This window comes from Lontra canadensis, unplaced genomic scaffold, assembly GCF_010015895.1.
Source record: "Lontra canadensis isolate GAN:19392208 unplaced genomic scaffold, GSC_riverotter_1.0 scaffold170, whole genome shotgun sequence".
Lineage (NCBI taxonomy): Eukaryota > Metazoa > Chordata > Mammalia > Carnivora > Mustelidae > Lontra > Lontra canadensis.
This window is the reverse complement of record NW_022631164.1, coordinates 918,100-933,070: the sequence shown is the minus strand read 5'-3', so window position 1 is coordinate 933,070 and position 14,971 is coordinate 918,100. Positions and strand designations below refer to the sequence as shown.

At 38.0% G+C, this 14,971-nt stretch overlaps 1 protein-coding gene across 5 annotated transcripts in view; it reads left to right on the top strand.

The window, feature by feature from the left end:
• CLIP4 (CAP-Gly domain containing linker protein family member 4) overlaps window positions 1-14,971 on the top strand; it is a 91,561-nt gene that overhangs the window by 35,660 nt on the left and 40,930 nt on the right. For all 5 annotated transcript variants that reach the window (XM_032845879.1, XM_032845876.1, XM_032845878.1 and 2 more), the window contains exons 7-8: window positions 2,648-2,884; window positions 9,161-9,296. In XM_032845879.1, the coding sequence (XP_032701770.1) occupies window positions 2,648-2,884; window positions 9,161-9,296 (373 nt within the window). The remainder of the gene's footprint in view (window positions 1-2,647; window positions 2,885-9,160; window positions 9,297-14,971) is intronic.

Genomic DNA, 14,971 nt, shown 5'->3' with positions numbered 1-14,971 from the left:
AATTAAAGGAAAAATGAATTTTTTCATGGTAATCATGTAAATTAGTAAATTTACGAAGTTAACACACAGGATTGAATTTCATAATCTTTAAGTCTTCTGGTACTTTATTGTCTTTACAGAGTGGCTGTCACTGTTCTTTTCCTCAATATGAATAGTAGTGACTTCCTCTGGCAGGGATTTTTAATTGGGTCTGGGCCATCCTTTGAAGGGAAGGGAGGGGGGCAGTGTTTGAAAAAGCCTCTTCCCTCCCCACCTTGTCCTCTCCTCCCCGATTTCTAGTTTCCCCTCTCCTCCCAGCTTCTTTCTGTCGCTGTTCCTTCTGTTTTACCCCCATCATTAGTTAATTAACCCTTCTCCCCTCTGTCTTTACCCCACTCCCCCTTCCTCCTTCCCTGTTATTTCTTGGGCACAGGGAGAATACAATAAATATAAGTCTTTGTCCCCAAAGAGAATATAGTCTAGAGGGGAAGATGGACAAGTAATTTTACTGTTGTGCGTTGACATTCAATAGGTTACGATGTGGGGTGTGCACAGATGAGGGGCATCTCTCTAAGTCTTTCTGGCAAAGGTGACATTGGGCACCTAAACACAGTTGGAGGAGGGAGGTTTGAAACATAGTTAGAGGAGGGAGGTCTGAAAAGCCTTTTAGGCAGAGAGGAGACTAACATTCACCAAGGCTAGGAGCTGATCCCCCAATTTGGCTGGAATGTGAAGGTGATATATTTTTATTTTTCCTAGTATTACTGTTGACAAAACCTCCTTAGTGGAGAGACTATTTTGAATTTAGTAAAATGCAGTGAGGCATGTCATTGAGGTAAATGTCCAATTCAAGCCAGAAACAATAATAAATTATTGTATTTTGATGGTTAATACTTAACAACAAAAGAAAAGCAGCCAACATGTGGGTCAGCAGTAGCCCTTGGCTCATACTCTGGTACCCACAATTTTAGAAGAAATTGGAATTCTGTAATTAATCATGAGCAAGCCTTCTTACGTTAGCATGACATCATCCTTTTTAAAATTTTATTATAATTTTTTAACGGAAATTTTAGTTGCCAAATTTTATAGGAATTAACACAAGTGTGTGACTTACTCTAGAAAGGTGAGGACTTAAAAACCTAAAGTAAAATAGTCTTTGTCAGTATAGTTTACAACTCATCAGTACAAGGTTTAAAAAAACGCCTCCCCCCTTTTTATCAAGAGCACATGTAATTGTTATACATACCTTTATTATATTTTGTATATTTTCTTTGAAATCTGAAATTCTTTAAAACAGCCCCATCACCATCTCAGAAATTTGATGACCTGTCTCCCCGCCATGTTTTTACTTAGGACCAAGCTGACTTGAATTTTAAAACAAAAACTGTGAGGCACTCACAAACTAATTGTGTTCTAAAAGCCTCATTCTTTCATCCATATGGATCATTTGAAGGTCGTTGTCGCTAGAGAAGATAAGGAAAAGAAGTTTCTCAGCACAGGAAATCTCAGTTAATCATATTAAAAGAAGATTACAGTCTGGAAACTCTCCTGTAACATCTAATTTTTTTTTGGTTAAGGAACATAAAGAGAGATACTGTGTTTGAGGGAAGGATAGCCCTAAGTAGGAGAATGGCTGAGTGTAGCAGGTCCTAGACATGGCTTCAGATGTCCCATCTGCCAGGAATCCTATAAATGACTTGGAAGACGTCATTAACTTTCCTTGCTGAATTTCCCTAATTGGCAAACCAGAAATGATAGTCCTATTTTACTTCTTCAGTTGGTTATTGTAGCTTCTACTACAATATATACTCTCGGCATGGATTTTTATCTGTCTTATTCGTAAGCTTTTTCTTGACGTGAGAATCAAATGAGACAATTTAGATGATAGGATTTGGTTATAGAAACACCACGCAGATGTTAGTGGGCTTGTAACTGACCATTTTGTCTTGTTGGAGGATTAAATCCAAAGGATGCAGTCTGTCCTTTATAGTGAGACCAGGCCTGTTTTCTTGATTATAGTCCACACTTTAGAAGTATTGATAATGACTGTAGTTTCTGTTCCTGAAATCTGAGTCCCTCCCTGCGTGGGCAGGGTGGGTCAGGTCAGATGGCCGAGGCTGCAGAATCTTGGACCTGGTTTTGGGAGGCCAGTCAGTGCTATGACTTCTGTGTCTACACCTGCGTGGCCAGGGATGCCATCCACTCACGAGCTCCAGCATTCACGCTTCGAGCTGGGGCCGCCTTCCCTGACCAGCTGGCCTGCACGGAGCTCCCACATCTCCGTGGGCCCCAGGCATCCCTCCCTGGCTGCGCTGTGTGCCTAGATGCCATCCTCCTGGTGTTCTCTCCTTCCCTTCTCTGAACTGCTGCTCTCTCTGCCACTTTTTAACCATTGGATGGACCATCTCTTTCACTGTGTGTGGTTTGTCTCTCCCACCAGATGTCGTGCTCTCTGAGGACAGGGCTTTTTCTCCTCGCTGGGGTGTCAGGAACATTTGGGACGGCCCCTGGCACGTTGTCAATGTTCAGTAAATAGTTTGATGACACAGTGAATGAATTGAACTTAAGTTTTTTTTTCACTTTTATTTATTTTTTTTAATAACTGTGTATGACCGTGTAGAGCTGTAAGTGATATGGAGTAAAAATGTTCTCTTCCCTGTATTTGCAGAATGACAAAGGACAGATCCCTGCTGACGTGGTTCCGGACCCAGTGGAAATGCCATTAGAGATGGCCGATGCCGCAGCGACCGCTAAAGAAATCAAGCAGATGCTGTTAGATGCAGCGCCCCTGTCGTGTGACATTTCAAAGCCCCTGCTTCCAAACTGTGACCGCGTCACTAGCAAGGCGATGCTCTCGTCCCTCGGTCTGAAGTTGGGGGATCGCGTCATTATCGCAGGACAGAAGGTACGGGAAGTAACCGCTGTCTCCGCGGCTGTGTCTGAGGTCACAGTGTGGCCATACACTGTGGCCAGAGTTTTGAGTTTTTAGAAAAAGTGCAGAGTGCTAATAGAAACAGACTTAATGGCAACGGCGAAACTGAGGGGCAGGCTTACCCCCAGACGGAATACCGAAGGCCTCTCCGCTGGGTGGGACAGTGGGGTCCAGCAGGGCTGCTGAGTGCATTTGGAGGCCCGAGCTGAGACTTTGCTGAGCCTGGAGGGCTTTCCTGCAGCCCTCCTGCTGCCCTCAGTGGGTTTTCCCACTACAACTACCTCGCAGGAAATGGAGCAAAGGAGACTCTTAACATCCATGGATATTTGGCCTTGAGATCCTATAGAGAAACCTTAGATGTTATTTTAATGTCATAAGAAAAATGTATGTGGAAAAGAGGAAGAGGCCGCAGCCCCCAGCCCTACTGAAGAAGCTCCAGATGCCTCTTTTTCTCCAAAGTCTCAGTGTCCTTATGGTGCTGTCTTGTCGCCAACCATTCTCTTTTTTTTTTAATACCTCCTAGGGAAGGGCTGTTTCGCTTTCTTTAGCTTTAGGGTTAATAGGGAGCTGGGTATGGAAAAGGGACCAGGGAGTTCCCGTTTCCTAACTCAGTTATGTGTAAATATTTGGGTGGGCTTGTGGGGAAGGTGACATGAGTCTTGCAGAAAATACCCAAATCTGGAAGCTTGATTTACTGAGAAAATTGCTTGAGAAAGGAAGGTAAACTCCAGACAAATGATTGAGAGCGACAGTTACCAGCTGCCAATAGAATATTCCTAGGACATTTGGACATTTGTTAGCTTTTTTTTTTTTTTAACTTGGGGTAAATATTCAGCCTCTTCAGAATTCCTGTCCTGTGTCTCAGAATGGATGTTTAGAAGAGTTATTCTGTTGTTTTCATTTTGGGTAATTTGAAGCTGCACAAAAATAAAAGTGTATAATGAGCGTGCTTGTCCCCGTCCGCTGGGTTTAACCTGATCGTCGCACGGACAGTCTTGCTTCCGTCATGCTTTGTCTCATTCTGTTGCTTGCCTTGTCATCCTTTTAGGAATTTCTTTCAAAAAGTAGAAGTTTGAAATTTTGATGAAGCCCATTTTATCAATTTTTTCTTATATGGATTGTGTGTTTAGCATAGCTAAGAAATTTTCTACAGTGTCATAGGACAGTAGAAGATACAGTACATAGATTTTCTCCCAGAAGTTTATAGTTTCAAGTTTAACATTTAGTTTTATATTCAATTTTGAGTTAACTTTTATACAGAATACTAGGTATAGATAGAGTTTCTCTCTCTTTTTTTGCATCTGATTACCTATTTGTTCCTGCACCATATTTTGAAAACACTGTTATTTGTCTCTTAAATCACCCTTTCCCCTTTGTCATCTGACTTCAGGTGTATGGGTGTATTTCTGGATTTTACTCTACTCCCTGGATCTAATGATTACCTTTTCTTCAGTACTAGTCTGTCATGATTGCTGTAGCTTATGGTAAATCTTGCAATCACATGACGTCAGGCCTTCAAGGTTTTTTTTGTTTTGTTTTTTGTTTCTTTGTCTTTCCATATACATTGTAGAATCAGCTTATGGATTTTAAATCATGCAAAAAATCCTGCTGGGATTTTGAATGAAGTTGTATTGACATAGATCAGTTGAGGAGAACAGATATCTTGAAGATAGGGAGTCTTTAAAACCCAAGCATAATCGGGGCTCCTGTGTGGCTTAGTTGGTTAGGTAGCTGACTCTTGATTTCAGCTTGGGTCATGATCTCAGGGTCAGGGTCATGGGATTGAGCCCAGTGTTGGGCTCTGTAATTAGCATGGAGTCTGCTTGAGAGTCTCTCTTTTCCTCTCCTTCTTCCCCTCTCCCTGCTTGTGCTCACTCTCTTTCTCTAAAATAAATAAATAAAATAAAAAAAGATGGCAAGTTGCAATACATCTCTGTTTAGTAGGTTTTTGATTTGTTTCATCAGTTTTGTAGTTTTAAACATTAATCTATTTAAATTTCAGATAGTTAATATAGAGTGCAATATTGGTTTCTGAAGTAGAATTTAGTGATTCATCATTACATACACCTAGTGCTCATCATAACGCGTGCCCTCCTTAAAGCCCATCTAGCCCATCCCCATCCCTCTCTCTCCATCAACCCTCAGTTTGTTCTCTAGCATGAAGAATCTCTAATGACTTGTTTCCTTCTCTTTTTTTTCTTTTCCCCCTTCCTATATGTTCATCTGTTTTCTTTCTTAAATTCCACATATGAGTGAGATCATATAGTATTTGTTTTTCTCTAACTGACTTATTTCAGTTAGCACGATACACTCTAGCTCCATCCACATCATTGCAAAGGACAAGATTTCGTTTTTTAGGGCTGAGTTGTATTCCACATCTTCTTTATCCATTCATCGGTTGATAGACATTCGGGCTCTCTCCATGGTTTGGCTATTGTTAATAATGCTGCTGTAAACATTGGGGTGCATGTATCCCTTCAGATCAGTGTTTTTGTGTCTTTAGGTAAATCCCTCGTAATGCAATTGATGGATCATAGGGTGTTTCTATTTTTAACCTTTTGAGGACCTTCCATACTGTTTTCCAGAGTGGCTGCATCAGTTTGCATTCCCACCAGCTGTGCAAGAGGGATCCCCTTTCTCCTCATGCTCATCAACACCTGTTGTTTTTGTGTTGTTAATTTTAGCCATTCTGACAGGTGTGAGGTGGTATCTTATCATGGTTTTGATTTGTCTTTCCCTGATGATGAGTGATGTTGGGCCTCTTTTCATGTGTCCGTTAGTGATCTGGATGTCTTCTTTGGAAAAGTATCTATTCAGTCATCTGCTCATTTTTTAACTGGGTTATTTGTTTTTTGGGGGGGGTTGAGTTTGATATATTCCTTATATATTTTGGATACTAGCCCTTTATCTGATATGTCACCTTTGAAAATATCTTCTCCCATTCTGCCTTTTAGTTTTGTTGATTGTTTTTTTTTTTTTTTTTTTTTTTTTGCTGTGCGGACAGAAGCTTTTATTCTTGATGAAGTCCCAATAGTTCATTTTTCCTTTTGTTTCCCTTGCCTGTTGTGACGTGTCTCGTAAGAAGTTGCTATGGCCGAGGGGAAAGATGTTTCTGCCTGTGTTCTCTGGAATTTTGATGGTTTCCTGTTTCATGTTAAGGTCTTTTATCCATTTTTAATTAATTTTTTTGTATGGTGTAAGAACGTGGTCTAGTTTCCTTCTTCTGCATGTGGCTCTCCATTTTCTCTAACATCATTTGTTGGAGAAACTGTCTTTTTTCCATTGGATATTCTTTTCTGCTTTGTTTAAAATTGGTTGACCATATAGTTGTGAGTTCATTTCTGGGCTCTCTATTCTTTTCCATTGACCTATGTGTCCTGTTTTTATGCCAGTACCATACTGTCTTGATGATTATAGCTTTGTAATGTAACTTGAAATCTGGAATTGTGATTCCTCCAGTTTTGATTTTCTTTTTCAGAATTGCTTTTGGCTATTCGGGGTATTTTGTGGTTCTATACAAATTTTAGGAGTGTTTGTTCCAGCTCTGTGAAAAATGATGGTGGTAGTTTGGTAGAGATTGCATTAAATGTGTTGATTGCTTGAGGTAGTATAGACATTTTTTAAAAAGATTTTTATTTATTTATTTGACAGAGAGAGAGAGAGCCCAAGTAAGCAGAGCAGCAGATAGAGGGAGAGAGAGATGCAGGCTCTCTGCTGAACAGGGAGCCCGATGCAGCACTCCATCCCAGGACCCTGGGTTAATGACCTGAGCCAAAGGCAGCAGCTTAACCAACTGAGCCACCCAGGCGACCCTAGACGTTTTTTTTAAATTTTTGTTTGCCAAAGAATTTATTTATTTATTTGAGAGAAAGGATAAGTTGGGTAAAGGGTGGAGAGAGAAGCAGGCTCCTCCAGGACCCTGGGATCATGACCTAAGCCAAAGGCAGACACTTAACTGACTGAGCCACCCAGGTGTCCCTAGTATAGACATTTTAACAATATTTGTTCTTCTAATCCATGAACATGGAATGCTTTTCCATTTCTTTGTGTCCTTTTCAATTTCTTTCATAAGTATTCTATAGTTTTCAGAGTACATATATTTTAATTCTTTAGTTAGATTTATTCCTAGGTATCTTATTGTTTTTGTGCAATTGCAAATGGGATCAATTCCTTGATTTCCTTTGCTGCTGCTTCGTTACTTGTGTATAAAAATGCAACAGATTTATGCACATTGATTTTGTATCCTGCAACTTTGTATGAGTTCTAGCAGTTTTTTTGGTGGTCTTTTTTTTTTGGGTTTTCTACGTAGAGTATCATGTTTGCAAATAATGAAAGTTTGACTTCTTTCTTGCCAATCGTATTTTAAGCATATCTTAGATATTGCTATGCTTTGTTATATTTATACCAAAGTTTTTCATGATCTTTGGTGCTATTGTAAATAGTGGTGTTTTGGAAATTTCATATAAAAATAGTTGATTTTTGTATATTGACCATATATCTTATAACTTTGCTAAATTTATTAATTCTCTTGGCTTTTTTGTTTGTGTGGGATATCATATGTAAATAATCATGTTGTTTGTGAGTAGAGACAGTTTTATTTCTTTCCAATATGTATGCCTTTTATTTGTTTTTCTTGCCTAATTTCATTGCCTAGGACCTCCAGTCTAATGATGAGTAGAAGTACTAAGAGTTGATAAACTTGTTCTGCTCCCAATATTAAGGAGAAAGCACTCAGCCTTTCATTGTTAAGTGTGATAATTGTTAGCTATAGATTTTGTGGGTATCTTAATTTATTAAGTTCTGGAATTTCCTGTCTAATCCTAGTTTGCTGAGAATTAAAAAAAAATTATTATTATGAAAGGATGTTGAAATTTGTTGAAGACTTTCCTGCATATGTTGAGAGTAAGTTTCTTCCACCCTTTTAGTATGTGGATGATATAATAAATTATATTGATTAATTCTCAAGCATTGAATTAATCTTGCTTTCTCATGACAAACCTTACTTGGCCACGATGCTGGATTTGATTTGCTGTATGATGCTGGATTTGATTTTTCTATATATTGCTGGATTTAATTTGCTCTTATTTTGTTGAGGATCATTGTGTCTGGTTTTGGTATCAAGGTAATGCTGGGAATGTGTTGAGAATTAGTCCTTCCACTTTTATATACTAGGTTTGTGTAGTGATGATTACTCTTCCTTTAAATTCTTTGGTAGAATCCACCAGTAAGTCCATAAGGTTCTGAAGGGTTTGTTGTTGTTTTTGTTTTTTGGAAGGTTTTTAACTATAATCCAGGTGTGAGCTTTGACAGTTTGCATCTTTCTAGGAGTTGGAACTTTTTATCTCATTTGTTAAATTTATAGGCACAGGGATGTTCAAAGTATTTTCTTACCATGTTTTAAATGACTGAAGGAATGTCATGATGTCCTGTTTTCATTCATGATGTGTGCAGTTCATGTCTTCTCCCTCTTTTGTTTTCTTGGTCCCTAACTATAAGTTTATTAACCTTATCTTCCTTATGAAGAACCAGCCTTTGTTTTCATTGATTTTCTCTATTTTTTTCTGTTCTTAATTTATCTTTTTAAAAAAGATTTTATTTATTTATGAGATTGAGAGAGTGAGAGAGAGCATGAGCTGGGGGTGGGGCAGAGGGAGAGGAGCCTGATGTGGAGCTTGATCCCAGGATCCCGGGATCATGACCTGAGCTGAATGCAGACACTTAACTGACTGAGACACCCAGGTGCCCTGTAATTTCTTATCTTTACTGTTTCTCTCCTGCTTGCTTTGGGTCTTCACTTTCTAGTTTCTTAAAATGAAATTTTAGGTCATTGACTTGAGACCTTCTCTAATACAAGTGTTTCATGCTATAAATTTCCCTCTAAGCACTGCTTTTGCTGCGTCCTATAAATTTTTGTATATTATGTTATCATTTTCACTCAATTTAAAATGTTTTTAAATTTCTCTGTGATTTTCTCTTTCACCATGAGTTATTTGGCAGTATATTTTTCAATTTCCAAATGTTTGGAGATTTTCTAAAATGAGTTGTTAGGTGCATACAGATTTAGGATTCTTTTTGGTGAATTGACTCTTATCATTATATAATACCTCTTTTTATCCCTGGTAATATTCCTCTTCTAAAATCTACTTTGAGAGAATGGTTTTTAAAAACGTCCCTGGTAAAGTTGCAAGAGTGGCACATTTAGAATTACTGGTAATCCTCAAAATTTGTTCTGATTTCTGTTTTCTTTAGGTTGGAACATTAAGATTTTGTGGAACAACTGAATTTGCAAGTGGGCAGTGGGCTGGCATTGAGCTGGATGAACCAGAAGGGAAAAACAATGGAAGTGTTGGGAAAATCCAGTACTTTAAATGTGCCCCCAAATATGGTAAGGTAGATACTATCTAACTTAATGAGAATTAGTTTAAGATAATCAAATTTACTGTTATTTTTATAATTTTTTAAAAAAAGATTTTTATTTATTTATTTGGAGACAGAGAGCATGATCAGTGGGAGGGGCAGAGGGAGAGGGGAGAGAAAACCCCAAGCAGACTCTTCACAGAGCCTGGAGCCCAATGTGGAGTTTAATGTCATGACCCTGAGTTCATGATCTGAGCTGAAATCAAGAGCTGGATGCGTGAGCAAGCTTAACCAACTGGGCCACCCAGATATCCCTGCTCTTCAGTTGTTTTTAAGTAGAGCTTTTCTCCTGGTTATCTGTGTAGTTAATGAAGGGGCTGCTTTTCCCTGCTGTGAGCAGTATAGTGATTGGGAGATGGTGACTCAGCAAGAGCACATCCAGTTCCGTGACCTTCCATAAGTCCTGCTCAGGGGCTGTCGTGACTGAGGGAGCAACTTTGTTATCGAGGAAGTACAGAACTCTGGGGGTTGAAAAACTTGAAAAGTTTTCGCAAGTGAAGCGAACTTTATATTCTGAGGTGGGATGATTCTCTTTCTGACAAGATGTTTCTTTGAGTTCCTATTCTTTCTCTCTCTCATATACATACACACAGACTCCTTGACATATTGAATTAAATTTGTCACTTGCTATGTTGTGACTGTTTTTCCTTGCCATGAAATATTCTTCTAGAACATTAACTTCCCTGGTTGCATAGTATTTCAGTTGTAGCTCCACAGATGGTCCTCTGGTCTCATGCTGAAGTCCTTGCTTGGGTGTGAATCAGCCTCTCCACCTACCAGTTATGTGATCTTAATTCTCTTCTTGTGCCTCTTCTATAGAAGTTTGTCTTCTATAAAATGGGGCCAATAATACCTCAAGAGTTTGTATGAGGATTAAATTGTTGATAAATGTATAAAGCACCCTGAACAGTGCTTAATTCCCTGTAGGTACTCAACAAATGGTAGCTCTTTGCTAGTTGTTATAAATTTATCAAAATTATCAGTTTCCTTTTGTCATACACTTAAGATGGAGCATCATTTTTTTGTCTATAAAAAATATTTATTGTATAAAATGTGAAAACCATAAAAAAGGTTAAAAGAAGAAAATAAAAATCACCCGTATGTTTCTTCTGCTTTTTTGCAAAATTTGGTTGATATATAGTTATATATTTTGTATTTTTACTTGACATGCTATTATAATTTCTCCAAATCATTAAATACTGTTTGAAAATGTGATTTTTAATGGCTCCATTTCCTTTAATTTGATGGGTAAAAATTTCTGTTTGAATTCATATTTCTCTGATTGTGGTAAAATAAAACACTTAAAATGTTTTGTGTTATATATATATGTTAATATGCATATATTATACAATATATATTTTGTATATATATACTATATATGTTAATATACACATTAACATATGCATGCATATTAATATCATATGCATATTAACATATATATTCTGTATATGTGTTTGTGTGTTATCCTGGCAATTGCTAAGAAATAATTGTTCATATTACATGCTAATGAAATGATTGAAATTAGTGGGTTTTTCAAAACTTTAGAAATACAAATACATATTTAAGATTTTAAAGTTAGAGTTACCACATGATATTTTGCTCAGTTTGTCATTTGCCTTTGAACTTCATTTGCAATGTTTTGGCATAGAGTTTTATGTAGTTAAAAGACTTTTCTTTATGATTTCTTAATATTGCTTTTATGCTTAGATAGTTCTTTCTAATCCAAGGTTTAATTTAAAACTATATATTTTATTCTTTTGAATGTTTTAATTTTTAACACTTAATTATTTAACCTATTTACCATATATCTGGGTGGTTGTGTGGAATTAAGAGTTTGATTTTAACTTTCCTGCATTAGCTAATTGTGGCATCTGTCAAGCAGACTGAGAGCAAGGATCAAAACTGCTAACAACGTACAGGGCGCATGTCAGAGTTGTGGGAAAGGCTTAGCGGGTAGCAGAATGTATGTTGCCTCCCCAAATCTCATCATTCCAAGGTTTTCCATGCTTGATGAGGACAAAGCTGGATGCCACAAGGACCTTGTTTCTGTCCCTTTCACATGCTTAAAGCCAAGTTTTGGGGGGCAAGAATCATGTGTTGGATTATGGAAAAATGAGAGTTGCCCTAAGGAGAAACCAAAGAATTTGTTTCTTCTCAGCAACAGATTTCTACCCCCCCCATATTGTTTTTCCTTTGGCTTGTTGTGCTTCCTTTATTATAAATTCTTATAAATGCTATAGTCTGTTTCAGTATTATTTTGTACAACTGATCTGTTGATTCTGATCCATATTAGATTTTTTCAATTGTAGAAGTTTTATAATTTTTAGACTTTTTTTTTTTTTTTTTTTTTTTTAGAGCTTCTTAGGTTCAAAACAAAATTGAGAGGAAGGTGCAGAGATTTCCTTTGTATTCCCTATTTCCATGCATGCAGAGCCACTCCCATTATCAGTGTCCCTTTACCGGAGGGTACACTTCTTAACACAGAGGAACCTACACTGACTTGTCATCATCAGAGTCCAAAGTTTACACTGGGGTTCACTCTTAGTGGTGGATGTTCTGTGGGTTAGGACAAGTGTTTAATGACATCTCTCTATCACTACAGTATCTACAGAGTATTGTCACTGCCCTGAAAATCCTCTGTGCTCTTCCTGTTCCTCCCCTCCCTGCTTAACTCCTTGCAGCCACTGATCTTTTTACTGTCTTCTTAGTTTTGTCTTTTCCAGACTGTCCTATCATTGGAATTATGTAGTACTAACCTGGCCTCTTCAAACTGGCTTCTTTCCCTGTGTAATTTGCATTTAAGTTTTCTTCATGTCTTTTCATGGCTTGATAGCTCATGTCTTTTTAGCACTGAATAATAGTCCAGTGTCTGGATGTACTACAATTTATTTACCCATTCATCTACTAAAGGATATCTTGATTGCTTCTAAGTTTTAGCAATTATGAAAATTTTTATAATAAATTTTAATACTTGGCAATACCATTTTTATGTGTTTTAATTATTACCAAAGTGAATACGTAAGTCAAATTGTATCATAAGGTTTATTAAAAACATTAGTTAAATCCTTCCCTGGCTTGTCCTTCCCTGACCCTGAGTCCTGTCCTTTTGAGGCAAGAACCATTTCAGTGTCTTTAGTTGTATCTTCTGATATTAATATTTATATTTGTAAATAATACAAGAATCTCTCTTGATGTTTCCAATTTTATTTTTATTCTTTTAAAGATTATTTTATTTTTAAATAAAGGTTTTTTAAAAAAAATATTTTATTTATTTACTTGAGAGAGAGAGAGCATGTATAAGTGAGGAGGAGGGACAGAGGGAGAAGCAGAGCAGGGAGCCCAATGCAGGGTTCAATCCCAGGACCCTGGGATCATGACCTAAGCTGAAGGTAGATGCTTAACAGACTAAGCCACCCAGGTGCCCCTAAAAGATTTTGTTTTTAAGTAATCTCCATGCCTGACTTGGGACTCATACTCACAACCCAGAGATCAAGAGTCACATGCTCTACTGGCTGAGCCAGCCAGGCACCCCTGATTTTTCCATTTTTTTTTTTTTAAAGATTTTATTTATTTATTTGACAGAGATCACAAGTAGGTGGAGAGGCAGGCAGAGAGAGAGAGAAGAGGAAGTAGGCTCCCTGCTGAGCAGAGAGCCCGATGAGGGGCTCGATTCCAGGACTCTGGGATCATAACCTGAGCTGAAGGCAGAGGCTTTAACCCACTGAGCCACCCAGGCGCCCCTGGTTTTGCCAGTTTTAAAACTCTATTGTCTTCATACTATGAGGAGGCAGATTGGGCCCCTTCATTATTCTAAATCATTTTTTCTCTTAGTTTACCTCTTTGTTTTGGTGAAGCACATCCTCTAGTAGCTTTTTGACAAAGGGCTCATGGGAGATTAATTTTTTGAAGCCTTCCATTCCAAAAATATGTTTATTTCTACCCTCACACTTCATATGATAGTTTGATGGGATAAGGCATGTTAGTCTGGAACTCATATTCTCTTAGTATTTAGAAGGTGATGTTCTGACATGTGATGGAATTTGGCAAACTTCCCGTAAAAGGCCAGAGGAAGTATTTTAGTCGCCAAGAGCCACACAGTCTCTCACTCAGCTGTTCAGCTGTCCTGTCGTAGTGAAGAAGCAGCTCTAGACTGTGTGTAAACACCTGGGTGCCGTTGGGACTTGACGACAAGAGGTGGCGGGCAGGATGTGGCTTCTGGGCTCTTGGTTTGTCAGCTACTATCTTGAGTTCCCAGTGTTGCTGTGTAAAAGTTGCAAAATCTTTCTTTCGTGTTTGACTCCCTCCCTCCCCCTGCCCCTTAGCAGCTTTTAGTATTTTTCCCCCTTTTTTTTTAAATCATTTTCTTTTTTCTTCAGAGTTTATATTGTTTTTATTCCTTACTAATATTTTGGTGGAATTTTGGGAGGAGTTGTGGTAAAATGGGGGCCATGTTTATCTAGAAATGTGTTATTCTTCTATTTAAAAATAATTCTTCCCTCTGTGTTTATTTTAGTTAAGCTTTACGATTATATGTCAAGATCTGAGCAAAATCCCATCAGTACTTTGATGAGCACGAGTTACTTACTAGGAACTTTAGCCCATATTCTTCATGCACTTTGGTCTTCAGGTGGAGCTAGTCATTGCTCTAAATTTAGTTTTGATCTTCCAAATGATTTATTTCATTAAAAAACAGGAAGAATGAGGGGCACCTGGGTGGCTCAGTGGTTAAGCCTCTGCCTTCAGCTCAGGTCATGATCTCAGGGTCCTAGGATCGAGCCCTTCATCGGGCTCTCTGCTCAGCAAGGAGCCTGCTTCCCCCTCTCTCTCTCTGCCTGCCTCTCTGACTACTTGTGATCTCTGTAAAATAAATAAATAAAATCTTTAAAAAAACCAAACCAAAACAGGAAGAATGAGAACTTATTTTTTTCTTTTTTTTCTTTCTTTATTTTTTTAACTTAATTTTTTAAAATTTTTTATAAACATATAATATATTTTTATCCCCAGGGCTACAGGTCTGTGAATCGCCAGATTTACACACTTCACAGCACTCACCATAGCACATACCCTCTCCAATGTCCATAACCCCGCCCCCCTTCTCCCAACCCCCCTCCCCCCAGCAACCCTCAGTTTGTTTTGTGAGATTAAGAGTCACTTATGGTTTGTCTCCCTCCCAATCTCATCTTGTTTCATTTATTCTTATCGTACCCCCCTTAACCCCCCATGTTGCATCTCCATTTCCTCATATAAGGGAGAGCATATGATAGTTGTCTTTCTCTGATTGACTTATTTCGCTAAGCATGATACCCTCTAGTTCCATCCACGTCGTCGCAAATGGCAAGATTTCATTTCTTTTGATGGCTGCATAGTATTCCATTGTGTATATATACTACATCTTCTTTATCCATTCATCTGTTGATGGACATCTAGGTTCTTTCCATAGTTTGGCTATTGTAGACATTGCTGCTATAAACATTCGGGTGCACATGCCCCTTCGGATCACTACGAATGAGAACTTATATTAGGTGGGGTTTTATATGCTATAAAAATCTTTTAAGGCCATAGTACTAAATATTTACTTTATATAAATATTGAAGATATTATGTGGAATAATACTGTGTGGAAATTTTCTACTAAGACCTTGAA